Source organism: Monodon monoceros, unplaced genomic scaffold (assembly GCF_005190385.1).
Source record: "Monodon monoceros isolate NGI ecotype Baffin Bay Population unplaced genomic scaffold, NGI_Narwhal_1 Super_Scaffold_11, whole genome shotgun sequence".
NCBI classification, from domain to species: Eukaryota; Metazoa; Chordata; class Mammalia; order Artiodactyla; family Monodontidae; genus Monodon; species Monodon monoceros.
Window position 1 is genome coordinate 72293250 of NW_021703767.1, and position 27329 is coordinate 72320578.

The 27329-nt window shown below is 55.8% G+C and overlaps 1 protein-coding gene and 1 long non-coding RNA gene across 2 annotated transcripts; one reads left to right on the forward strand and one right to left on the reverse strand.

Moving 5' to 3' along the window:
* MELTF (melanotransferrin) lies at nucleotides 1-26202 on the reverse strand. The gene is made up of 16 exons (XM_029213592.1): nucleotides 26054-26202; nucleotides 24126-24280; nucleotides 22931-23030; nucleotides 20314-20496; nucleotides 18179-18335; nucleotides 16965-17032; nucleotides 13855-14042; nucleotides 12936-13116; nucleotides 12102-12253; nucleotides 9334-9430; nucleotides 8183-8377; nucleotides 7096-7252; nucleotides 6929-6996; nucleotides 4976-5163; nucleotides 2644-2842; nucleotides 1-2196 (listed from the first exon to the last, which is right to left on the reverse strand). Exons 1-16 carry the CDS (start codon nucleotides 26100-26102, stop codon nucleotides 2114-2116), a joined length of 2220 nt encoding a protein of 739 aa, XP_029069425.1. The 5' UTR covers nucleotides 26103-26202; the 3' UTR covers nucleotides 1-2113.
* On the forward strand, nucleotides 13844-16572 carry LOC114890169. Its single transcript, XR_003792259.1, has 3 exons — nucleotides 13844-14064; nucleotides 14162-14298; nucleotides 15443-16572. It is a non-coding gene; the product is annotated as an uncharacterized LOC114890169 (long non-coding RNA).
* Nucleotides 26203-27329: the final 1127 nt, after the last annotated feature.

Sequence of the window (27329 nt, forward strand, 5' to 3'; positions counted from 1 at the left end):
CTGTTTGGCTTTATTTAAAAAACAAACCAACATCTTTCATTAGCATTAACCCAGCGGTGGCCCCCTGCTGTCACCTGAAAATCAGACGCCCACAGGTCACACCCTCGGCAGGCTCACAGTACAGGGTTACACCCTGGCACCACCCTGGCCCAGGGCGGCCACACAGAAATATACTTCTCACTGCACAGATCTCCCTTAAAAAAAAAAAAAAAAAAATCAAACAATCATCAGGTCAGAGAAGAATCACTTGCTCCTCCAGTGAAGAGGGTACACACTGGGTAGCCAAAGCCGGGTTCTCCTGGCTTCTCACAGTGGGGCGGGGGCCAGGACTCCTCAGGACCGTGTGACCACGGCCGGGACACTGCCGGCGGCCTCGCTCCCTGCTGAGGGCGGAAGGGATTCATCCCAGCGCCCACGGGTGGCGGCGAAGTGCTGGGAGCCCAACCTGTCATCAGCATCCCCAGAGCCCCCGCAGACTGAGATGCAAATAGCTCCAGGCCCACGCGGCTCCCCGTCTGCTGACGAGGGTGGCTCGCTCCTGTTTCTTCTCTTGCTTCTTACTTTTTTCAGGGAGCAGAGTTCAGAGTAAGAGCTGGCAGTTCTGGAAACTTTTCTTGCTCCTCAGACAACTGTGACGATCATGGAGACCCGCTCCAGACACTTTCCACTGACTCGAAGGGGATGGGAAGGAGGGACCCTTCCCTTGGAGTGAGTGGCCCTTGGGCCCAGTAAGTGCACGGCTGGGCGAGGAGACCCTGGGCTCACAGCTGAGGAGCCAGAGCTCCTCTCAGCACCTCACCTGGCCTGTAGCTCCTCTGACAAAGAGAATGGCATCTTCCCCTTCCTGGCCCTTCAGAGGGCCTCCTGCTGCCTTAGCGACCTGGGCCGCCTGCTGCTCCAGGGCCTGGAGATTACTGGGCCACCCTAGAGGCTGAACCCTTCAGTCTGGAGGAAACTACCGCTGCTAGAGATACAGGAGTAGCTCCAGAGCAGTGGACATCACGCTGGGGTAGGAGGGGATAATCTGAGATGCCGCCTAAGGGGAGCAAACACAGGAGAGGGGATTCCTGCTGACTGGGCTTAGCCCCAGGACAGAGCTGGGTGCAGCTGAATCACCAAAGGACAGGGCACACAGAGCATGTCTGGTTCTGAGGCCTGCTGTCCTTACCACAGACAGGTATTTAGACCCCCAACCCTACATCAAGCCCCCACCTAGTAAAAGTTCTGAGAAGCACTTCGTCCTAGGACCCCTTGAGGGTTTCACCCCTAGGGCCCAGCCCTGGCCTTCCTGCCCTCCCCAGCCCAGCACAGTCACGGGTCCGGTGGTCTGGGCCACGCCGCCGAGCCGCAGAAGACAAGGACAAAGGGCTGCGTGTGCCCAGCAGCTCCGCCTCCTCGGGGGGCCTGGCTCCAGCCTCATCTGGTAATGCCTTGGTGAACAGACACAGCATCCTTGGGGGCGGGGTGGGGGGGAGGCTGGCATAGGGAGTCCAGAGGACAGACGGAGTGGGGGCTGACGGGAGGTGCTGGCTGTGGTGTCCCTTCTCCAGAGGGGGAGGTGGGAACTGTCAGGGAGGGGCCGGCAGGCCTGTCATCTCAGCAGGCCCCCTGGGCGGCTCAGCAGGGCAAGCTCCAGCAGAGAGGGCCGTGTGGGAAGCTCGGGTTCAGCCTGTTTCCCTGGCAACCGGTCTCTTCCAAAGCCAAGGCTGGCGAGGATCCGTGTGGTGGGAGCCTGCAGATCTGCAGGGCAGCGGCTGTACCAGCCTGTGGGTGGGACGTGACTGGGAGGTGGGCCAGCGCACCGCCTCAGGTAGCGGAGGGACAGGCGGCGCCGGGGAGGCAGCGGCTGGGATCCAGCAGGAGGGGGAGACCTGCTCAGTCCAGCTGGGGGACTTTGCTGTAACGCCCCTCTTTATCCCGCTCTGGAGCGATCACAGAAGCTTCAGTGTTGGAATCGCAGCCCTGGGGAGCTCTGTGGTTTCTCACGCTTCCTCTCCCTGCACACGTTTCCCCCTGAGCTGTGTTAACTGGATTTACTGAGAACAGCCTTACTTAGGGAGGTTTCTGAATAGGCTTCCATTCCAAGGGAGGGCGAGGCTTGCCCAGAGCGGCTTCAGAGGCAGGGCTGGAGGAGGCTGGCCGTGAGGGCCAGCGGGAGCAGCAGCAGGAGTGGGGAGACCCTGGAGGCCACGAGCGCTGAGGGATTAAACACAGGCGGTTAAGCCCTCCGAGTGCCGAGAGCCCTGTTTGTGGCCCGCTGGCACTCATGTGCAGGACTAGATGCAGAATACTTTTCAGCACTAAACTCACCTTGGGCTCCCTCTGGCTACCCTATTACAATTTTTCTTTCCCCTGGTTTCTTTACATATTCATTTCTTTCACAATTATACTACATGTATATTTATGCAGTTGCCTGAATCCTCTCTGGGTGACTATTTTTAGCATTTATAATCATTATCCAGGTCTGTCTGGATTCCACAGCCAGTGTTTCAGACCCTCCCAGGACACTTCACCTTGATCGTCTGCAAAGACCCAGAGGGCCCTTCAGTTCACTCAAGGTTTTGGGTGAAAGGCTTAGAAAGATGCCCGGGGAGTATGCCCACTCTTCCTCTGTGGGGCGTGAACCCGCCTGTCCCGCCCTACCTGTGTCTGAGCACTGCTGAGACAGCATCCCTTCCAGAGCTGCCATGTAGTCGGGGCCTAGCCAGTCATGGTAAGTAGTTTTCTCTCCCACAGGTACTGCCCGGAGGGTGGCATCCTTGAAAAGCAGGTCTTGGCCATGATAGTTGGAGGAGTCGAACATTTTGAACCCATTCTTATTGTGGTCATCTCCAAACAGGTCCTGGAAGCACACAGCAGACCTGCTTTGCATCTGGGCTCACAAAGGGTCACCCGGGTATCACTTGCCACTAACTGCTTTATACACCAAGCAGCAAGAAGAGTCAGATGCCAAGACTCTGTTTTGAAATCATAAGCTTGACAACTCACTGACCTCTGTTACCAAAGCAGATTTGGAGGAAGAGATGACCATAGCCACCACAGTAAGACAGCCATTCAGAAACATCACACCAAACCAGCTGTTGGATACAGAACTGAAGCCTGAGCCTTACAGGCAGAAGGACCCAGAAATGAGAGATGATGTAGTTGAGATTACCGAGGGGTTTGCTAAACCTGCTCCTCAACCTCTTCTACCAGGCTTCCTCACTCTGTCTTATGGGTGTCCTTTTCCCCAAACCCAAATGATTTCATAAGAGAGCCTTTTGCTCTGTCACTAGCTCTAAGAAGGTACTAGGTGAGTTGAATATCCTTTATTAACCCACCCTCCTAGCACCCAAGAGATTCTTGCAACAGCTGTTGTCTTCCCTTGCTGAGGGTCCTCGGGGTGAGTGTGCTACGGCTCCCTCCCTGAGAGAGTCACTAAAGAGGCCAGAAGGGATGTGAGAAATTATGAATACATGCAGGACAGCAGGAGAACATGGACGAATGCTTATGTCAGCTTTTAAATACCAATCAAGGGGGAAAGAAAGAGTAAAGTGGTTATTGATCTTTCTGGGGGGACTCAAGGATCCTCTTGAGGATCTGATGAAAGTTCTCAGCCTTCTCCCCAGAGAAGGGCATATCTACACAGGGCTCTTCCACATCACTTCAGAGGGTTTGGGGACCCGTGCGGAAGCCCAGGGACCCAGAGACAAGAACTCCTGGGACAGAGGGACTCTGTGGGGAAGATGAGAGCAAACATCATTTCAAAGGTTACGAACTGGCCTGGAGAGCCAGCGGGCTCTGCGAGTCTGTGGTGCTTATTGGGGAAGGGAAAGGAGGTCAGTTTCAGTCTATGTCAGGTCGGGGGTGAGTAGAGGGGGAGGTTGGGAACCAGGGGCGCTGCTGTCAGACAGCCTGGGTTCAAATTTTAGGTGTGTTTTAGGTATTTGTTTTTAGGCCAATAGGATTTGCTGATGCACTGGAAGTAGAGTGTGAGAGGAAGACAGGAGTCTGAGCTGACCCCCGAGGAAACGGAAAGGCTGAAGCTGCTATTCACTGAAGTGGGGAAGATGGAGGCAAAAAGGGGAGTCCAACTTTAATTTGTTCAGCTCAAGATGCCTGTTAGAAATTGAAATGTCAAGTAGGTAGCTGTTAAAGATGCAAGTTTGAGATTAAAGGGTGGGACTGAAGCAGGGCTGCGGATGTACACTTAGGAGTCATCAGTATATAGACTGTAGTTAATGACCTGTGGCTGGACGAGATCAATATGGGTGCAGGTGCCGACAGAGAAGAGGGCTTAGGATTGAACCCTGGGGCACTCCGGTGGTTACAAGCCAGGGAAACGAGGAAGAACCAGCGAAGGAGACGGGAAGGAGAGGCCAGAGAGGTAGGAGGAGAGCCAGGCAAGCGTGGGGCCCTGGGAACCAAGTGGGGGAACTGCGTCCAGGAAGGAGGTGAACGTCAGGAAGAGGGAGCTGCAGCCAATGCTGCTGAGAGGTCAGGGAGAGGCAGACTGAGAAACAGCCGCTCTATTCAGCAACATGGGTCACTGCGACCTTGACCAAGGCGGTTTCAGGGCCCTGGTGGGGCCTCTCCAGAGTAGTCTCCATCCTTACGAGAGACCAGGAGAGGAGGAGCTGATGACTCCAGAGTAGAGATGGCTCTTTGAAGGAGTTTTGCTGTAAAAGGGAGTGGGATTCTGGCTACAAGGGGATGTGAGGCCAAAAGAGGGTTCATTTGTTTTTACGAGATGGTAGAAATAACAGCAGGTTTGTATGTTGGTGAAAGTGGTCCGGCTGAGAAGGGAAAATTAATGATGTAGGTGACAGAGGGCACAGTGGTTGGAGGGATGGCTTCAGCTAAGTGAAAATCACAGAATTCCCCTCAGGCTTCCTCAGTTTCTCCTGAAGTCTGCTCCAGGTAGACTGGGTGACCCAGGGGCTTGGCTCCCCTCTGTCACCCTCCTCCCAGTGAGGCAGCCCCTGCCCTGGCTCACCTGGGCCTTGTCCAGCAGTCCATACACAGTGAAGATGTTGGTGTCTGGCCGGACCATGACAGCATGGGACGGTATCTGTGCCAGGTTGCAGGCTGCGAACTGGGTCACCTCGGCCCGGGCGCCATTGGGACACAGCAGCTCGTAGTCCTCCGACATGAGCTCAGCAGCCCAGGGCTCAGAATTGTGGCCTGAGGGGATGGAGCAGAGGCAGGGAGAGGAATAGAGAGAGGCTGCTCTCCTTGGGGATCCCCAAATCCTTGGCTGGGGAGGGGCGGTGATACCTGGCCAGCTCCCCAGCCCTCTCCATTCTTCAGTTGTTCTGCTCTATTACCAGGGTGAGAGAACCCAGCTGGGCTAATAAGGTTATTCGTAGGGAATAGGAAGTATGCACTATGTAACTCTGCACCGTATGATCACACCCATTTTACAGGTGGAGAAACTGAGGCTCTTAATCACTCCCCGGCAAAGAACTCCATCTGTGTGTTACAGGTCTCAGGGTGGGATGGGCTCCTCCCCTAAGAGCTGAAGTTCTCAAGCCAGAAGAGGTATAACATCAAGTATGGATCTGTAAGATGCAGTTTCAAAGGCCCCTCCTTTGCAAAGAATCTCATCAGGTAGGTCTAGAATGGGTACCAGGAATCTGCATTTTAAACTAGCAACCCAGTAATTCTGATGCAGGTGGTTGGTCCGAAGGCTTCCTGACAAACACTACTCTTAGGAATCACATTATTTTTATGTCTTCCTGTATTTGCAGGAGGAACTCCAGGTGGGCTCACGAGCAGAGATAAAAGAATTTGAGTGGCCCTGGGAGGCGGTAGCCTCACTGCAGGTGAACCTTGCAAGGGCCCCGCCTCCTCCCCGGCCCTCAGCCCAGGACCACAGAGGGCACAGGCTGGGACCAGGCAGCGCTCACAGCTCCTGCAGGAGCACGCAGTTCCCTCCTTCTCGGGGATGATCCCCAGTGTTCTTGGTGGGAGGTTGGCAGGGGAGTGGGGGTAGGGCAACAGGGCCTGGAACGCTTCCAGCTCTGTTGGGGCAACTGGTCTACAGCTTAGTGACTTTCATAGGCAGGGTGGGATCTGAGTTTTGAAATACTGTTTTTTCCCTGTGTGTCTTGCTTTCCCTTCGCCCATGTCCTCCTCCCCTTCGGGCCTTCTGTCTTTCTGCCCTGAGTTCCTGGGAAGAGATGTGTTAGGACTGAGTGGAGAAGACTTAACCTCCAGTGTTTGGGGTTTCAAAGCCTGGGGTGTAGGCAGGGCATATAAAAAATGCAAACAATAAAGTGTTGAAGGGAAACAGCTTTCAGTCTTCAAAATGGATAGATTCCCTGAGGAGGGAGAACAGGATGGGGCAGGGGAGTGATGCACCGTCAAGGGCCTGCACCCCGATAGGACCTCAGGTGGGGGCTCAGGGGTCCTGGAGGAGTTCCTGGGCTCTTCTTCCCAGGTGGAGCCCAGGAAGGTGACTCCAGAGAAAAAAACCACCTGTATGATGTGAATGGGGGTGTGCCCTGCCTCACACGGCTTGGGGGCTGCAGAGGGATTTCCCTGCGTGTGGCATTGACCTGCTCAGGACCAAACACCAGATGCTGATGTGAACTGATAACCCTGGGGAGAGAGGCCCCTGCCACCTCTACCCACACACCTGGGTGCCACATAAACACCCCAGAAGGGGTTCTCTCCAAATTGATAGAGTTTCTACCATTTCAGTGGAATCGGGATTTAGATTCCAGACAAATAAAGACTGTCATGTGATCTGTGCATTTGGATACGTGGCCTGAGGTCTGTTCTTACCACTCCTGGGATCCCCAAGGGGCAGAGCCTTCTAGACTCAGTCTTTCCTGGCTGCCACTTGGCCCACAGTCCCAGCACCATCTAGCGCCTGGATTCTGCTGGAGATGGGGAACAGCCCCACCAGAATCTGGCCCTGCCGTGTCCCAGCACCATCACATACCATTCGTGTTGTCGAAGACAGTCGTGTGCTTAACGAAGGCAACGTCCCCTGCATTCTCAACCAGGCATCTGCCATGCAAGAAGCCAAGACAGGTGTCGGCAGAAGGTCCCACCCCTGTGCCTGGCCCCAGGACCACCTCCCCACACCCCTCCCGGCCCGCCAGGTACCTGAAGGCGCCACTGTAGCCGTAGTACCTCTCCTGGCTGTTTCCCACACACTTGTTGTGGCCTTGCTCATCTCCCACGCAGAGTGCGCACAGCGAGGACGGGTAGTTCTTGGGGTTGTTCACGGGCACACAGCTGGCACTGAAGAACTCACTCACCGCTGGGGCAGAAGGGAAGGGCTGTGCTGAGGGGCCGGCAGCAGAAAGGGCGGCCAGTGGGGAGATGGGTGGGCTGCTCCCCGCACAGATCTGCCCACTGGCCCACCCCATGGCTCAAGGCCACCCAGCTCAGAGTGGCGTGTCTCCTCCTGTGAGGATCACAGGGACGGGGGCATTGCCGACATCGTCTAGATACAGGAACCCCCAGTGACAACCCTTGGTAAGTGGCCGCCCAGCCTTCCCTTGAACTCCCTCAGGGACGGGGAACTCGCTACCTCATAAACTCTTCTGTTCCAGTCAGAGCAACCGCCCAGCTGTCTAGGAGTGGGAACAGCCAGTTCTAACACCTTACATGTGCTTGTGTGGGTGGTTAGAAAAAAAATGTGTTTTTTTCCCCCGAGGTGCCAGCCAGGACAGAGGTGTGTGTGCAGCCAGCTTCCTCCTGCCTTTCCCTCACCAGGAATGTGCATGATTTAACACCCAGGGAGGGCCCTGCGTATGGCATATGGTGGGTGCCTGGTGAACGTGTCTTCTTCAGCACTTATACAGACGGCTGGCCACTTTCCAACAAGGTCCCCCAGATGCCCAGGGGGACAGCCCATGACTGGACGGTGGTACAGCCAGGCCCAGGGCCAATGCACTTGCCCTGCTCCCCATGCCCATTGGAACTATTCCACTCTTGAGTGAGTAAGTGGGTAGGGGCACTGGCACCTTCAACAGAACCAGACACCACTGACTGTCTCAAGTGTAGCCAAGAATATTCCCCAACCTTCCCAAGAGCAAGGGGCATGTCAAGGAGGAAGAGGACATCTCTCTGGGTCTGCCTTCTGTGGGGTCCTTCTGGGAGAGGACCCCAGCCCTCAGAGCTGGCCCTGACGCCAGCCAACCCCAAAGAAGAGCTTGCACACCTGTGTGTCTCTAGAGGATGGTACCTGTGAGGACGTCGCAGTTCCTGGGCCGGATGAAGCCCTTCTGCACAAGGGCGCCCACAGGGATGTCCCAGCCTGCAGGGCTGCCGAAGCCTGGGTGGCAGGAGCGCTTGCCCCGCAGCTCGTCCAGGGTGAAGGCATAGGAGCTGTTCCGCTTCACCACGGCCACCACGAAGTACGAGTTGCTCCTGTCCTCCGCTGGGGGAGGGGACACCAGTGAGGCCCCTCACCTAATGCTTAGTGGCCTCAGCTGAGCAAGAGTCAGGGCCAGATCCTGACGGGGCGCTTCTTCCCTCAAACCCGTTCCCTCTTGCTGCTCCTGACCTCAGAGCAGTGGTCCTGGCCCCATACGCCTCTACCCGCTGGTACTAGGCCCTGGCTGCCTGGGCTCAGGAGTGCCCAGGCCAAGGGCCGGGTGGGTGTTCAGGGAGCACATCCAGCAGCGGGACCCCTGCGTGTCCCCTCACTGCTGAGAAGCAGCCCGTGGGGCTCCACTTTTCAGCATTCTGTGCACCCTCCAACAGTCCTCACCCAGAGGAATTTGATTCTTTCCTTACACTCAGGTGGTATTTTCTCACCTCCTGGGAGAAAGGTGAGGGCATAGCTGAGGCTGCAGAAGCGCTTTCGCTAAGATGAGCGAGTTTTCATGTCCAAGTGGAGGACACCTGAGGTCACTAGGCCTCAGCACAGAGCACCTGGGCCCTGGCCCAGGCCACTGAGAAGGTGTTCATGAGCCGACAGGAAGGAGGGTCCCAGGCCCACCTTCCGTGAGCCACGCGGTCTGGATGGAAGAGGCCAAGGAGGCTTTCTAGTTCAGGGCTTGGCAAATTACTCAGCCTGTTTTTGTATAGCCTGAGTTGCAAGTTAAAAATAACTTTTATATTTTTAAAGGGTTGTTAAAAAGAAAAAAGAAGGAGAAGAGGAACATGCAGCAGACTCTGTGTGTGGCCTGCAGAGCCTGAAGTGTTTACTCTCTGACCCTTTACAGAAAGTTCTCCAAAGCCTGCCAGACTTCCAGTGCCCGGGGCCAGAGTGGCTTGCCTGTGATAGACAGCAGCTGGCCCGGGCAGAAGGGCTCTGATGAGTCGTTTTTATAAGTATAAAAATATCAACCAGCTCCCAGGCGAGGCCAGGTGGCTGGCGCCGGCACTCACGGGCATAGTGCTCCCCAGCTGCTGGAACCAGGCCATGTATCTTCCCTGCTGTGTAAATGTCCTGGCCCTTCAGGGTCACAGCGTCGATTTGCCCAGCCTGCAGGGGGACAGAAAGAGTGGCCAGCCTAGAGTGGGCCCCAGGACAGCTCTGGGTGTCGGGATCTGACAGAGGTGCCAAGGCTGGGTCTCTCGGGGACCTTGGCCTCAGGCTCTCTTCCCCTGGGGATCCCATCTTGCCCTATCTGCCCCTTCCTCTCCTTGTGAAGATGGGCAGGCAAGAGAGGTGCTTGGAGGACCAGAGGCCTGAAACAAACCACCACCAGCATTCCCATTCATGGGTGTCTTTCAATCTTTCAGCAAGTGTTTTCTGAGGGTCTCCCGTTGCCAGGCCCTGTTCTGAGCAGAACTTAGCACAATGGCTGCTCTCATGCTCGGTGCGGGTCTCCCCACAGCTTGCCAGCCTCAGACACCTGCAGCACCGTACTGCATCCCCAGCACCTGGCCAAGGGCTGGCACACAGCACGAACGCAATACATATTTCTCAAATGCGTATGTGAATGGATGAATGAGCCAGGTCTGAAAAGACGGAGTCTCAGGGTCTGTGGGAGGAGGCTTCAGGGTTGAGGGATACAGCCCTGCCTCAGAAGCCAGCAGGAGGCGCCCAGGACCCTCCTCCCTCGGAAACCTCTAGAGCCCTCCAGGTCATCTGCACCCCACCCCACCTGTCCATTCTGAAGTCTCCGGACAGGTGGCTCCTCAGACCCTGCCAAGAGGTTAACTGATAATCAAGCCATACCCCAAGGGAAGAAGCTGGGGCCCGGGGACAGAGGGGACACCTGTAGCCCGGGAAGGTGCCCGACGCTGTTAACGGCCAGAGGCATGAGGTTATGACGATGGAATAACAGGCAGTGGCATTGACGTTTTGAGCCTGGAGGGTGCCTCTATGGGGAATCCCTTTTGCTCCCACCCAGACCTTCTCCACAGTGGTGTGGTGCCGGGGAGGAATCCAGACCTTAACCCACAGCCCAGGGGCTGGGCCAGCTGACCCTTCCTTGCCGGCATCACTGCGGTCAGGCAGGAAATGGGTGTTAGAGCTACACTGGACATCACCTCTGAGAGCCTTAGAAGTTAGAACTGAGGATCTCTGAGCCTTTGGCTGGGGTTCTCAGGGACCCCCCCCCCAAATCTACTCCTCTCCCCACAGGCCCCTGTGCGGCCCCTTGGCCCTCTGTGAGCTCAGGTGGAGAGAAGGATTGTGCCTGGAGACAGCTGCATCTCCCTGCATCTCTCCCTGCTCTGGTGCCCCTGGAACAGCCGCTCCTCTACAGGACAGCCTGCCCGGGATTAGGAAGAGTCCCCACTGCTAAGTCCCCCTTCCTTGATTCCCGCTGGGCTCCCCTCCCTCGGTGCCACATCCAGCTCTCATCAACCCCTGGGGATAGGGGCTCCCCCACCCTTCAGCTGGGTGACCTGAGGCAAGTTACTTCCTCAGCCTCTCCCAGCCCCAGTCTCCACGTACGATCGTAATCATATCCACCCCACAGTGTCGTTGTGAGGATTAATTGAGGAAACCCGCATGAAGGCTTAGCACAGTGCGAGGTACATAGGAAGTGCGTGCTTGTGAGACTGTTAGTGTCACGATCCCGGGCCCCTGTCCTTCCTGCCCACTCGCCTCTTCTCAAGCCATGTGCTGCCTGGCTGGGGCAGGGTGGACGCACCTGAGGGGCTGTGACTTGGCCTGCACTCGGGGACCACCTTGAAAAGGGCTCCTCACCATCAGGCCCCACCTAGTAGCTCTTGAAAAGCAGGAGGAGGTGAGTGCAGGAACCCGGGGTGGAGGAGAGCCCTGTAGACTTCATCCCTGACTGCAGGGCCTTGGGCGCGTCTCCCACTCCTGGTCTCAGTCTCCAGTCAGAGAAGCGAAGCAGGACAGAGCTGAATGGGCTTTCAGAGACAGGCCTGTGCTTTTAACTGCAGGCGGCAGGCATATTAACGAAGGCTTAGTCAATTTAATGGGGACTAGGATAGACTAGCCCCGAGACTATCAGTGCACATTGTATTTAGTAAAGGTAGGTACTGTTTGGCTTCATATCTCTCTATAGGGGATACATAGTTTCACATGTTTATATCTGAAAGAACAGTTTTTGTGTACTAGACTGTGATTGATGGAAAATGTATTTCTGGGTTGCAGTTTAATAAATGAAGAGCCAAGGCCACCCCGTATTGTGCACAGGGGGAAACTGAGACTCAGAAAGTGGAAGGGGCTTGCCCAAGGCCACAGGGTCGTGAGTGCCAAGCTGAGCCAGTCTCACGGCCCTTCTGCCCCTGCCCACTTGCTCACTGCGGGGGAGCCCCCCTCTGCCCCGCCCCCCAGGTGGGGTGGCTGTTTCCTGCGGCCACTTCCTCTTCCCCCTTCTCTGTGGCGTTGTCACAGGAGACTTTCTTCTCCTCCCCAGGCTGCCCTGTGTCCTCCAGACCAGGTGGGACAGAGGGAGAGCCGGGAAGGACCGCCCATCCCACCCTCCCCGAGTGTTACAGCCCCCCGGCAGCAGGGCTCGCCGAATCCCGGGGCTGAGGGAGCAAGACCCGTGGCCGGGCTCTCCCCACTCCCGGCGCCCACCCCCACGGGGGGCTCTCCCGCGAGGGGGCGTTACCCGCGGGGGCGCGCTGGTGTCCGCCAGGGGGGCCGGCCCGCCCCTCCCACGGCGCGACCGCTCTCCACTGCCCACCCACCTGGCCCGCTCTGCCCCTCTCTACACGGCTCCCACCTGGATCCGTTCCATGCAGTGCTGGGGGGACTCGGCAGACACACACTGGATCTCCGGCTTGAGCCTCTGCCGGCTGAAGGCCACAGCCATGTCTCCACACTTCTGGATCTCGGGCGTGGATAGCACACACCAGCGCAGGTAGTGGGGCAGCCCTGTGTGGGTGTGGGCGCGTGGTCACGCTGGCCTGCCTCGGGGCTGGCCCCCAGCAGGAGGAGCCTGGAGTCAGACCCAAGGGAAATTCTGGCTCTTCCCCTGGTTAGCTACAAGGGGTAAGTTATTTCACCATCTAATCCTGTTTCCTTACCCAGAAAGGGGACCACCGAACCTCTTTCAAGGGGCTGTGAGGATGCTTGAGGCAGATCATGGCTGTCGTGTATACAGCTCAGGCCTGGCATACCATCTCCCTGGCTGTAGGTGGTGGATACGCGGGGGCGGGGGATAGATGCAAAAGCCATTTGTAGACTACTTTAAGGGTCTAGGAGAGAGACAGTGCCAGAGCCAGGGCCGTGGCCACGTGGTGAGGGGGAGTGAGGCACAGTGGAGGGAGAATGACAGGACTTGACACATTCTGTATGGAGGGGCAAGGAGACCCTTTGGGTCTGGATCCCACCCCCTGGAGCAGGTGGGGTTTCCAGGGTACAGCAGGCCATGTGACTCCAGAGCCTTCTTCCCCTACCCCCAGAGGCAGGAAGGTGGAAGCAACAGGTTCCCATCGAGGCCAAGAGACACACACAACTTCTGGGGTGAGTGTCCTCCTTTGGCCACCTCTCCAGAAGGCCTGGCCACGCCTGCGGTCAGGCGAGGGCCGGCAGAAGAAGAGACAGCTGGACTTACGGTTGGGGTCACAGAGGAGACCCTTCATGGCATGCAGGTACTCGCGGCCCAGCCACGCCTCATAGGTCTGCGTGGCGATGGGCACCAGCTCGGAGGTGGTGTCTTTGAACATCAGGTTCTTCTGGCCGTAGGCCTCAGAGCTGAACATCTGGAAGCTGCTGCCCTCATGGCTGAACAGGCGCTGTGTGTCAAGGGGTCGGGGTGTGGGCTGGTGAGCAGCTGCAGGGGCGAATCCTTTCCTCCCAGTTCAGCCACCACTTCCTTCTTCCTGGGCTCTCAGGCCAGGCGCCCACTCTGAGGACCAGGGGGGGCGCCACCTCCCTCCTTGCCCTGTGCTCCCCCGGTGCATTCTGCCTTCTCATACTCAGCCGGTTGAACACGTGGCTCGTGGCCCAGGTGTGCGATGGTACTCAGCACAAGCAGTGGGGCTGAGCATCGGTGGTATGGATGAACAAGACTAATAAAGCTGGTGTGGCCCACGGGCAGAAACTTGCTGCTCCTGTAAGCAGCGGTCTCAGCAAAACATTATTCACCACACTTAATTAATGGTATACTTTGACATTTATTGGTTTTGTCATTTTGTTTATTTGCTCATATGTTCTGATTTTGGTTTTAAGAGCCACAAATACCAGGAGCTTTCTCTGAGGGGTGCCTGAGCCCCTTGGTCTCCCCACTCTGGCCAGCCCTCCTCGCTGCCAGCTGGCCCAGTTGGTCCCTTCTTCACTCTGAGTTGGCCTGAGGTTGAACGCCCCAGAGGTCTGGCTCCCCAGCTGGGGTCTGTCCCAGGGCAGGGCCTCGGGGTCCTGGCCCTCCGAGTCTGGCTGGCCCAGCCCCAGGATGGCTCTGAGCTCCAACCCCGGTGAGAGATGAGAAGGTCCAGCATCGCCCTAAGAAACTGTGTGGGGTGCCCTGAACTCACCTGGCCTTCGTTGAGCAGCCGGAAGATGAGACCCCCATCTGTGTCGGCCCGGACCACCACAGCATGAGCAGGCACCCGAGCCAGGTGGCATCGCCTCCATTCAGTGACATCAGCCCGGCTGCCATCCCGGCACAGCAGCTCGAAGTTCTGTGACAGCAGCGTCTGGCCCCAGGAGGGCAGGGTTTTCCCTGGGAAGATGGGAATCCTGTGGTGAGCCAACTCCTGTCCTGGGTGGGGCTTGGTGGGGACATCAGGGAGGACCCTTGAGAGGGAGCCTGGGGAGAGCTTAAGGGTTTCATGGCCACAGACCCACAGTGAAAAGAAACCCTTACGGGAGGTGAGAACCAGAACCACACCAAGAAGTGAGAACCCAGAACCACACCAGGAGGTGAGACCAGAACTCAGAATGAAGAGGAGCTTGGTGGCTGCACCACACAAAACCAGGTGTCTCTGTGGACTGTGTCTACTTACTTACATTTTTTATTTGTCACCAATTTCTAGTAATAAAATGGATTTGAGATCTCTGACAATAACACAATATATATAAACAGAACTGCTCATTGAAGGTAAAAAGAGTCAGAAAGTAAGAGAAGCTTAGGATGAGACAGAGATGTGCCAGGAGTTCACCACTGCCGTCTGGCACTAAATTTAGCCCTGAGCAGAGGGCAGGGGGTGGGGGTGGGGTGGGGCATGGTGGAAACAAACCCCGACAGAATTCACCAGAACCGTGGCCCAGACAGAAGAGGGTAAATTCCCAAAGCTTCAGCCACAACTCCAGCTATTAATACTTTGGTATTTTTCCTCCATGTCCTTTTTTCTATTCTATTTTCTAACTATTTTAAATATGGTTAAGGACATACATGATAGGCAATTTTGCATCCGACTTATTTAAAAATATTTTTTCCATATTACTGGAAGCTTTCCATAAAACTCATTTATAAGAGTGAATATCAACACCAAATAGGAATATTAAGAAGACGAATTTCAAGGATTGTAACTCATGCAATAACACATACCACAGATGGCCCTACATAACAATATTTTAATGACTTTTAAATTTTAAAATGAGTAGGATAAACCTCTGCTAGAAAATAGGAGGGAAAAAGATAAATTTGTGGGGTCACGAACACTCTATTCACTATTTAAAAATAAACCAGAAAACCAAGAAAGTAATAGTTTGGAAAAGTCCATAAAGGTCATTTTTAATGACTGCATGGTAATTTATAGCACTCTCAACAATTACTCAGTGTCATTCTCTCCCCACTCCCCAACTTTCCTCTATTTATAAACTGCTGCAAAACCTTTGCAATAGAGCTCCAAGGGATCATTTGGCCTTCCCTCCAGACAAAGGCATCATTTAGGTATTTCGATCTGCCGCTCCTGTTTTTCTTCACTAGGGACAATTAAAACCATATTACTTCACTACTTTGAACATTTATGTCAATTCCAGTCTTTTCCTCTTACCAACTTTTTGCCTGAAGACAACTCTTTAGAAAATTACTTCCTTAGGTTTCCTTAGACTATCCTCAACATTTTAAAAGAGATGGGTTTAACCCAATACACCCCTAATTCTTTCTCCATCTTCCAGATTCTCGTTTGCTTGACTCATCATAGGATCGTCCTGCTCTGAAGACAATCCGGTCTCCTTTTTCAGATCAGTTTTTTCTCAAATCTGGTTCATGTTGTTTGCCTTCATGAATGTCAGACTACATGATGGACCTTCTGATTTAAAAGGAAAGATTAACAAAAAAAAAAGAGATAATGATTCTTTAAAAAAGACAATGATCAGAGCTTCCCTGGTGGCGCAGTGGTTGAGAGTCCGCCTGCCGATGCAGGGGACATGGGTTCGTGCCCGGTCCGGGAAGATCCCACATGCCACGGAGTGGCTGGGCCCGTGAGCCATGGCCGCTGGGCCTGTGCGTCCGGAGCCTGTGCTCCGCAACGGGAGAAGCCACAGCAGTGAGAGGCCCGCGTACCGCAAAAAGAAAAAAAGACAATGATCAGACATTATGGAACAGGCAAAACTGTAGAGACAAAAGTCTGACTGGTGGGCATCAGGGAGGAGGTTGGAAGGGATTGACCAGAAAGGGGTATGAAGGAGCTTTTGGCGTGGAAGGTCTGCCACAGTCACTATCTTGATTGTGGTAGTGGTCATACAACAGTATGTTTTTGGCAAAACTCATAGAACAGTACTTCAAAAAGGGTGCATTTTGCTTATGTAAATTATACCTCAATTTAAAAAAAAAACTAGAAGATTCTTAGGCAAATCCAAATTAGGCTACATTCTATAAAATAACCGGCCTGACTCTTCAAAAATGTCAATGTCACTAAAAACAAAGATTGAGAAACTGTTCGAAGTTAAAGGAAATTAAAGCAACTTAAAAGCTAAATACCACGTGTGATCAAAGATCAGGCCCTGGCCTGAAAAAATTGCTACGAAGGACAGAAATGGGACAATTAGTGAATCTGGAACATGGACTGTAGCTTAAATATTGTGTCTATGTTACATTTCCTGAATTTGGTAACTGCACTGTGGTGAGGTCCACATCACCTTGCTCTTAGGAGACATGTACTAAAGTATTAAAGGGTGTGATGTGGGCAAACATATTCTCAGGTGGTTCGGAAAGACACACACGTACAGAAAGAATGATCAGTTCCACGTGGCAAATGCTCAAAGCTGGAATCTGGATAAAGAATAAATACGGGTTCTTTGAATTATTCTTGCAACTTTTCTAAAGCTCAATTATTTCAAAATCTAAAAATTTTGAAATGACAATGGTATAGTGGATCGACATCTAACACCAACCCATCTTTTAACAAGTCCTCGTCCAGGGATAAGGGATGGCTTCTTCAGGAAAAGGAACAAAGGCTGGAAGGGACAGTAGATGACAGCTAGTGCAGAGGTTTGCAAACTTTTTTTCTTCAAAAGCAGAATCTTCACACGGAAACGGAACCCAAGGCCAGAAACGTATCAGAGCGGGCAGAGCAGCTCAGCCGGTTCCCTTGCCCGCAGAGCAGCTGAGCTCCATTGGTGAGCCCCACCTCTTTCTTTCTGTCAGGGAGGGTTATGGGCCCTGAGATCCGCGGCTGGGGGCAGCCTCTCCACTCACCGTCTGTGTTCTCCAGCACCGTGCTGTGCTTCACAAAGGCCACGTCCCCGGCCCCTTCTGCCAGGCACCTGCGCAGGTGGAACCAATGAGCTGCCATCCTCCACCTCGGGAGGTCTGGCCTGGGCGTGGGGTTGGGGTCATGGAGGGCATGGGTTTCACAGTCATGCTGTCCTGGGTTCCAGTTCCCCAGTTTGTTGGCTGTGTGGTTCTGGCAAGCTGTGGAGCCCTCCTAGCCTCTATCGCCTGTAAAGTGGGGATGAGAAAGTGGCTCCCGTAGGGAGAGACCCTTTATAATCCGTATAGATCCTGTACAGCCGAGCTTGGGGCCTGACAGGAGCAGGTGATCATAAGGCAGCTGCTTGGTCAGCAGCCTGAACACTCAGGATGTGTTGAAGATGACTCCCGAGGTCATACCAAAAACCCTGAGTGGAAGGGACAAGGATTTTGTGGATCCCCTATCTGTCACTGCCCAGTGACGGAGGCAGGTCAGGGCCTACTAGGCAAAGGGGCTGCCTGGGTCCCTACAGCCAGCAAACAAGCAGGGACTGGACTGGGGGGATGACACCAGGAGAGATGGGGTGGGTGAGAGTCTCTGGCTTGGAGGACCAAGAACTGTTTTTCTCTCTGTGCCCCAAACTGCATTTCCCTTATTACACCCTGGGGCATGGGGCCCCAGCAGGCTCTCGGGTTCCAGGTGGAAACACTGTGGCCAGGGCCGTCAGAGGGACCTGGGAGGCTCCCATGCCAACCCCCATCGAGTGTTTCCTCCTTTGTGGACAGATGGAAGTGCACCACAAGCAGTTAGAGACTCTCTTGTCTCCATGGAGGGCTGCTCTAAAGTGCCAACCTGAACAGGGGCAGAGAGAGGCCAGCCCTGAGCATCAAGCCTTGGGGGTGCCCCCCCATGCTCCCCCACTCCAGCATTCTCCTCCAGGTCTCAGACACTAGAATGGGGACCTGGGAGCAGCCAAAGGCTGTTTGGGCCATTTTCTTCTCTCTGAGCCCTTACTTCTCTAAATATACCAAACATGTTGATTTTATGAGCAAATCCCGCCTGGCATATACCACTTTGAGGTTTTTAAACTAACCAGGCACATGGACTATATAAAGCGTGCTTTGATGAGAGGCAGCTGACATCGCCACTCTCCCAGGGGCCCTCCCTGGGCCGAGGTATTTTTCCCCTGCGCTTGTGGCCCCGTCCCAGCCCCTCTCACCGGAAGGCCCCGCTGTAGTCGTAGTATCTCTCCAGGGGGCTCTTGTCACACACCCCTTCCCCAGCGGTGTTGCCCCGGCAGAGTCGACAGAGGGACTCTGAGTAACTGGTCTCTCCTGCCCCGGGGACGCAGCTGCCCCCAAAGTAGTCACTGACAGCTGTGGGAAAGAGACAGAAGGGGTCAGTCACACAGCATCAGACCCTGCCCCACCCTCCAGGGAGTGCTCAGGCCACTCGGGTTGGAGTCAGGAGGGCTGGGCTCCCCAACTCCCCAGGCTTCCGTCTGAGCAAAACCGCAGCGCTGGATCTGCTCAGTGGTTCCCAGACGGGGGCCACAAAAGTGTGGGTGTCGGAGAGTGACGGCTACTATTTAAAAATGGCTCAGGGGGGGTCAAACGTTTACCCCCAGATGGCCACACAGGACAGCTATCAACCAGATAGTGTTCCCATTGAGGGTTTCATTTCAGAAGGAGTTATGTGTAATTAGTGAAAGTAGGGAAATAAATGATTACTTAAAAGAGTATAATTAATTTTATAGACTACACTTCTCAAAACACAGGGAGGGGAGGGAAACAGCAGAGAAGGAGGCCTGGCTGGGGACAAATTCAGGATCTGCAGGATTCTGGGGCCCTTGCCAGCACCCAGGCCCCGAGTCCACCCTCCTGGCAAATATTTATCCTGTGCCCAAGGACCCCCTAGTGCCATGTAGGGTGAGCCAGTTGCATTGTGCTCGGCTAAACCAAGCTCTTCCAGGGCAGGTTCCTTTCTTGGTCTTTCTGCATCCTCGCAGGGGAGTGGACATTTAATAAATGTGCCAAATGACTGGTAAACCTCCCACAGCTGGGCGCCGTCTGAGAGGACATGGCTTCCAGGCCCTTGTGCACGGTGCTGTACGGGGGTAGAGCATCCACGTGTATGTGTGTGTGCAGGTGGGGGCAGCATGCGTGTGTGTAGTGTGTGGGTCTGTGCCTGCATGGATGGGTGTGCCCACGTACGCGTGCACGTATGCACACGTGTATGTGCGTGTGTGGGTTTGTGCGTGTGTGTATGCATCACGTGTGTGTGCACCACAGTGACCGGGAGGGAGGGAAGCTGAGCTCATAATAACAGCAGGTCCCTGCAGTGAGCACAGCCCCTGTGCCGTGCATTCTGCAAAGATGTTGTGGAGATTACCCCAGTCCTCCCAACGCCACAGCAATGGAGTAAGTGTTAATTTCCCCATTTTACAGGTGAGGAAACTGAAGTTCAGTGTGTAGAGTAATCTTTCTGAGGGCAGGTCACGCTGAGCCAGGGTGTCAACTCACACGTACCCACAGCAAAGTCTGGGCTTTGAAAGACCAGGTGCTTGCCTATGTGCGGAGCAAACCAGGAAGCAGCACACTCAGGAACGAGGGGTTTGGGGACGCCTGAAACTCTCCTCAAGGGGTGGTGTGGTCCCAAGAGGGCAGTTTGAGAAGGTGGTCATGTGTCAGGGGCCACCTCAGACTGACACAGCTGGGTGGCCAGGGGGTGACCAGGAAAAGAGGCCCAAAGCATGGGCCTCTGTCCAGGTCACCAGAACCAGGGCTCTGGGCTCCCAGCCAGGTCCCCTCAGCACCTCCTGCCCTCGCTCTACTTTCACGGGGCACATGCTGTTTGCAGGACGGCCCTATTCTCACCACCTGCGAGTCAATGGTGGGTCTCTGATTAGCCACTTGTCAGCTTTGTGGGCGCAAGTCTGCAGCTTGCTTGGGTCCTGAAAAAATACGGCTTCTGACCCTGTAAAGCTAAGGACACATTCGTGGCCATGGCGACCATGTCTACACCAGGTGAGAGGTGCTCCTGGGCGATTCGCCGGCTCCCGTGGGGTGGGCCTGCAGGGCCTGTGCTTGGCTGTGCCGGGGGCCCCGGGAGGAGTGAGCGAGCGTTGAGTGCCTGGAGGAGCCAGCCAGGCAGAAATCTAAGTGGGGGCAGCAGCAGGCCGGCCAGCGGACAGGAGGGAGTGATGCCGTTGACGAGGGGTCCGGGGAGGCCCAGGGGAGGCGGCTGTGCTGCCCCTTAGAGGAGGCGCAGTGAAGTTGAGCCCGGAGGGAGGCTGTCCCACGAGGGGAAATGCAGAGCCCCTGCGGGAGAAGCCGCTGGCGGTCAAGCCCTCACCTTTGAGCACGTCGCAGCCCATCACCGAGAGGCGGCCACTCTCCACCAGGTAGCCCACGGGCACGTTCCAGCCCACCGTCCGGTTGATGCCCGTGTGGCAGGACGTCACGCCTTTCAGGGTGTTGATGGTCACGTGGGAGCCTCTCTTCACCACAGCCACGGCATAATAGGAGGTACCGACCTCTAGGAGGAGGGGAGAGGAGAGGAGTGAGGGTGGGAAGGAGGCTGGGACCCTGCCCGGGAAGGCTGTGGGAGAAGGGTGCGAGGGTTTGCACGGATGCATGTGTGCACGCGTTCACGTATGTGGATGTGCACGTGCGTGCGTGCATGGCATTCCAGTACCAAGAGAGCAAGTGGGTGCAATCCACGTGTTGTATCACAAGACCCCGCCCCCTCCAGCCTCTGCATTAGCTATTATCTTGAGATGTTAATTCATTCATTAATTTCCCCCTTGTCCTTCCCGAGCCAGCTGGCACTCAGCTGGGTCTACGTTTGCACACATCAAGGGAGCTCTATAGCCAGACCAAAAGCAGAAGTAGCCTGCAAGTCTTTCGTCTTCCAGAAGTCTAGCCCCTTAGGAGAACTTAGAGGATGTGAGGGGATGGTATCACATTATGGGAAGAAGAGTGGTTGGGAGCAGGGCAGGGACTTCCCTCAGATTAGAAAAAGTGATTTCTCAGCACTGGGCCAGGGACGCAGGGGTAGAGATAGAGAGAGACAGACACACAGACACTCACACACACACAGAGAAGGAGAGAGACATGAACGATTTGGTCCCAAATGACTCAAGACCTGAATGGGGTGCATGTCGGTGGGCGAGGGTCTACAGCCTTGCAAAAGATTCCCCTGGGCTAGAGGTTGCCTGGAAGAGGCCATTCAGACAAGACAGGGATGACTCCTCTATGGGACTGATGACCAGAGGGCATCCATCACACACAGACATGTACACAACTGCCCGGGGGTGGTCCAATGCCCATGATCATAACGAAGCTGAGTTCTAGAAAACCAAGCCAGTGTTATTTCTTGCACCCCTGAGCCTGGCCCCTGTCAACCTAAGCAGCCTGTCTGGTCCCACCCTCTGACTCCCCACTCTCTTTCTAGTTTCTTGAACTCACCAAGCTCTTTTCTACTTGGGACACTTTTCAGAGTGCAACTTTTTTTTTTTTTTTTGCGGTACACGGGCCTCTCACTGTCATGGCCTCTCCCGTTGCGGAACACAGGCTCCAGACGCGCAGGCTCAGCGGCCATGGCTCACGGGCCCAGCCGCTCCGCGGCATGTGGGATCTTCCCGGACCGGGGCACGAACCCGTGTCCCCTGCATCGGCAGGCAGACTCTCAACCACTGCGCCACCAGGGAAGCCCCAGAGTGCAACTTTAATGTCACCTCTCCAGACAAGCCCTCCTCTCTGCTCTATTTTAGCCGGTCTTCCACGGCCCTTATCTTCTCCCTCATGGCCTTTCCTTCCTTCACAGCACCCAGCACATTTGTAACTGCAGTTTTTGGTGCTCATTTACTATGTGACTCTTGCTCTTGGAGGGCAGGAATTGGTTCTCTTGCTTACTGCTCTGTGCTCATGGCTGGCATGTAGTAGCTGCTCAATGAATGTGCTGAATTAATTAAAAAGGAAGAGCTGTGTTTGGGGCCCACGAGGCAGGGCTGTTTCTGGTCATTGAGTGGAAAGCCTGGCTGGTTTGCAGGGTTGGACTGTGTCCTGTGTCATCTGACAGTCATCAATTCAACAGGTGACCAAGCGAGGCCCTGTGCTGGGTACCAGGCACCAGGGGTATACAAGGATGAAGACCAGGCTTGCCTCAGGGGACTCGCTGTGGTGAGGACAAAAAAAACAGACAGAGGGGAAAGGACCTTGTGGAGTGAGTCAGTGCTCTGGAAAGCAGGAAAGAGAGGCCCTCTGCAGGGGTGGGAGGGCTCAGGGGAGCTCTTTGGAGGTGACAGCTGAGCTGGGCTGTGGCAGACGCTATGCACTGGACAGGTAGAGGCGAGGGGTGGGTCTCCAAAGGGCAGGCTGTGCCAGAGGCATGTCTGGTGTGAGTGCAGGGCTGGGGCAAAGAAATGCATATTTCTGAGCACACACCATGTGTCAGGTGCACACAGACTGGCTCATTTAATCCATGTGACAGAGCAGGGACCACTATCCTGATTTTATGGTCAAGGAAGTGGAAGTTGTTCAAGGTCACACAAGAGGACAGGATGGGGCAGAACTGGGATTCCTTCTTGGTCTATGGGGCTCTGCAGCTCCTAGTCACCACTTCCTGTCTGGCCCCATCCCCACTCCACACTGCATCTGACAGAGGGTACTGGAGAGTGCGGGGAGCTGGGCATCACTGATGCCTCGTTCACCTGGCAATCATGCCCCGCACTACTCCAGGCATGGGGTAGCCCCTCAGTAAGAGCTTGTGGGTGACGGTTAGGGGGCTGCTGGGCTCCCCATGAGGAAGAACAAACTCAGGTCAGCCCTTCGTGTCTCTGGCACCCCCGGCTCTGGGGACAGGACTACTGACCAGCTAGGGGGCTGCAGGGTCGGGCCGGGCCCAGCAAGGACATACTGCTGAGTGAGCTCCTCTCTCCTTCCAGCCCCCTCCCACTTGGCCCTCTGACCTTGATCATACACCTCGCCCACCACGGGCTTCAGGCCGTGCTCCTTCCCCGCCTCATAAATGGCTCCTCCATCCAGAGTGATGGCGTCAGCTTCCCGGGCCTGCTGGGAACAGGTGGGTCAGTGCAGCCTGGCCCCAGGGGCACTCAGCCAGGAGCTCAGGGACAGCTGCTCAGGGCCCCTTGAAAAGCCCTGGAGGTCCACGTGGTCCTCATCATCTGGCCTGGGAGCACTGTCTCGACTCAGCCTCTCAGGCCCCTCCCTGCCAGGGCCTAGGTGTCTCCCCCGACCAGGACCAAGGGCTCACCTTGTTTTTATAATTATGTTATTTAAAAAATATTAATGCTATAGGACTACGCATAGTTAAAAATCAGATGGCACAAAATGAAAAGTAGTGAAAAGTGAGCCTCCCTCACTTTCTTGTTTCTCAACCCCCTGCCTCTGCTTCTCTCTAAGATGCAGATTGAATCCTACAAATATCCTCTTCAATTGTTTCCTTTTTGTTTTAAAACACAAGTGGGGTCCACGGGTAAAATGATAACTTCAGCATAATTGGTTTCCACCCTCTCGGTGGAGCCTGGCCCAAGCCCTTGGCCACATGGATTGTGACTGGATTAGCTCTGGGGACGCACCAGGGGCTACGCTGGAATGAAAACCCGGGTCCCCTTGTATTTGCCCCTGATGCTTCTCTCCACACCTTGTCCTGTACTGAAGTCCTGCCTCTTGAGTCCGTGCCAGTTAGCAGATCTCCTGCCCCTCAGAACAGCTCTCCCACCCACCATGCACCCACCCAGGACTGCTGGCCCTGTTCCTCCTGCCCCAGAAAACACACAAGCCCAGTTCTGGAAAACTCCAAGGAGGAGTGAGTAACTGCCATGGGCCATGGAGGGGTCTGCTGTCTGGGCTCCCCTGGGTGGGGCGGGTCATGTCCCCCATGCAGAGGGGCTCTGTGCAGGGAAACTCTGCCTCTCAGACACCTTTCCCCACCGGTGCCCTGAGCAGGGCCCTCCCTGGGCCTCCCAGCGCTTGGGCAGGAAACAAGCTGGCCCTTGTTGCGGGGGAAACTCAGGAGATCCTATCGACCGGGCCCTGGCGGTGGGGAGGGCTCCGGAGCCTTTCCCGGTGAATGAGGCTATTGTGCGCTCCCTCCTGAGTCAGAGCCCTCTGTCTGTGCAGAGCGGAAGGGAGAGGACTCACCGTGATGAGCTGGAGGCAGTGGTCAGCCGAGGTGCCCTGGATGCACAGGAGGGAGGGCTGGATGCTGGCTTGCTGGAAGGCCTTGCTCATGTCACTGCACTTCTGCTGCTCCGGGTCTGAGATGGTGCACCATCGCACCTCCATCCCTCCGAGTGCTGGGGACGGGGGGATGGGGGCAAGAACAGTGAGGCCCGGTTCCTGCAGCCCCAGCCCTTGTGTCCCATCAGCATGTATAGCCAGTCGTGTGCATCAGCCCTGCCCTCTCACTGTGGGGTACTGGGGCACAAAGAGGGGGCCGGGCTCACCGGCAAAGCTGTGCGTGGGCCATGCACTCCCTGCACTTGCCCAGCGCGGCTCAGAGCTGGGCCCTTTGCATAGGCCAGGGAGGGTTTCCCTAGGTAGCAGCTGGGCTTCCCCCACCCGCCCCTCCCTGGCCTGGAGCACAGCCTGGTGGGCGGAAGGAGCACTGGCTGTTTCCTGCCCTCTTGGGTCTGTGTGTCTCCAGCAAGAGGGTGCTAGACTGGGTTTTCTCACTCACTGGTGTCCCTGGGCCCTCCTCATGAACTGGGACTTGAGACTGGGAAGTGGTTGTGGCTGCCCTTGAGGAGCCTTGCACCCTTTGGAGCATCTGTGATTATGCCCCCTGCAGACCTACCCTCTGTGGGCACAGTGCCAGGCCCCTGACAAGGGGAGGGTGAGGAGTCAGCAGGCTGGGTTCAAGTTCCTGCTCCTCCAGCTGGTGACTTCAGGTAACCTATTTGACCTCTCTGAGCCTGTTTTGTCATCTGGGAAAGCAGATGAGGAAACCACCTTCTGCGTTGTAAGTAAACCTCTGTAGAGCCAGGACACAAGGTCCTCAGTGGACTGCCTCTTAGGCCCCTCCTCCTGATGGGGACCCTCTTGGGTCCCGTGATCTGGGGATCCTGGGGGCCCAGCAGACGTGGTGCCCAGCTCCCTGAGGTTGCTGCCTTTGCAGACCCGAGCTCCTCCACCACTCACCCTCCCAGCCAGCCCTGCCAGGAATGCCTGTGCTCCTGGGAAGCCTGAGGCTTTGGGTCCATTTCCACCCGCCAGGGACCCTCTCAAGGGAGCCTGTGCTTTCCATCCCCACCCCAAGTGTCAAGACTGCCGGTTCTTCCACAGCCTCCCCTTGGCCCCCTCCGCCTCCCCTGGCTCCAGGTGGCCCCCTGGAATGTGGAGGTGCCCTCACCCTCTCCGGTGCTCCAAGGCTGCACCCTGGTAGGCCTAGCAACTGCCGGGCCCGGACCGGGGTGGCAGGTCCATTTTTTGTACTGGCGAGGTCAGAGCGGTGGCTTGAAGCCATCCTTTCAGCAGCCTCCTCCCGCGATCCCCGCGGGCCTCTCCCGGAGTTCCGGCCTCACGTCTCAGCGTCCGGGACCGTGACTGCCTTGGGAGCGGCCCATGCTGACGCGAGGAGTCCCGGTCTGCGCCTCCCACCCCCCACCCATGCAGGGCGCCCTGGAGCCCTCTCCTGGGCAGTATCTCTCTCCTCCTCCCCTCCGAATCTTCTCCCGCCTCCCTCCCCACGGGGCTCAGGAGAAGTAGAGCCGTTCTGGCTCCCAAACCCTCCTTGGGCTTCCTCGCCCATCAAGAGCATTCACCCTCCGGACCTCCCCCCCACCCCGACACTCCAGGGCTCTCCCCTCCACGCCTCTGCCCGCGCCTCTCCTTCCTCCAAGAAGCCCTCCAGACATCCTGGTCTGCCCGGGTCAGTGCTCGTTCCCTCCCCCGTCCTTCTTCGCGCCTCGCGCCTTTCTAGCCTTCCGCCTTTCCTGGGAGACGAAGGTTCGGGACACTTTTTCCAGCCCGCGGGACCCTCCTGGGTGTGTGTGTGTGTGTGTGTGTCTGGAGAACTCCAGGACCCCCGGCCCAGCTCCTACTCCCAGGGCCGGGCGGCGGGGTCTCACCAGTGCGCAGAGCCAGGATGAGCCACAGAGCCACGCTGGGGCCCCGCATGGCGCAGTCTAGAGCTAGCTGGGGCTGGGTTTGGCGCGGGTTTTGTCTAGTTGTGGGTCCAAGTGGGTCAACAGCAGCCAGAGCTTTCTTCCTCCTTCTTCCCTGGCACGGACCTTCAGCTCCTTAAGTGCGGCCGGGGTGTGCCTTGGCGGTGTCCACGCCCCTAACGTGCACCCGCCCAACCCCGACTGGACACCTGGGCGCCGACCGGACTGGCCTTACGCTTCTCTTTGGCGCCCCCTGCTGGAGTCTGTGCCGGTGCGGGGGCTGAGTCTAACCGCAGGCCTCTCTTGATCCCCATGCTCCTAGGCCTGGACACACACGCTCAGCTGTTTCTGAGAGTAAGGTATCTGCTGTCTGGGGCCTGATTCCCCCAGCTCACGGGTGTTCCAGGGCTCTCTCACCTCAACAATCTGCCCTGTATTCCAGAACATCCTCCCCTCCTCTTGTCCTAGAAAGATCCCAAATATCTGGTCCAACTGGAGAGGGAAAAGTTCAGATTTGGAAAGAAGAGGTCAGAATCTTAGGGCCTGAGCTGGAAGGAAGCTCGAAGGCAATCAAATTCATTCACCAGCATCTCTTCAAGCACAGACTGTACAAAGGATCTGGGGCTACAGAGGTGAACCCAGGTTGATGTGGTCCTGACTGGGGAGGAGCTGCTAGTGGGGGTATCTCACTGCCTCTCTTTGGGCTTAGAGACAGGAAGTGACTTGCCCTGGGTCACATATTTAGTCAGTGACAGTGCTGGAACTGGAACCCAGGTCTCCCGCAGAGCCTCGCTCATTCCATCATGCTTTGGGGGATGGGAAGAAGACCAAAGATGGACTAGGCTGGTGGTTCTCAAAGTGTGGTCCCCAAATCAGCAGCAGCAGCATCACCTGGGAACTTGTTAGATATGCAGATTCTCAGGCCCACATGTGACCCACTGAATCAAAAACTTTAGGGGAAGACAATCAACAATCTATGTTTTTGATTCTGGTGCACAGCAGGGTTTAAGAAGCACTGTTCTATGTAGACCAGAAGTGCAGTTCTGCATGTGTACTGGGGACGAGGGGACTGGACTGCAGAAACGGTTACTCAGTGATCCATTTATGTCCTCATCTTTTGTCATCGCCACCCCTCCCCCACCCCCTTGAGTACCCAGGAATGAGCTCCTCCCTGTCTTGGGTAGAGGACATGTGTAAAAAGAACACTGAGTGAGAGAGAAGGGAACTTGGGTCTGGGATT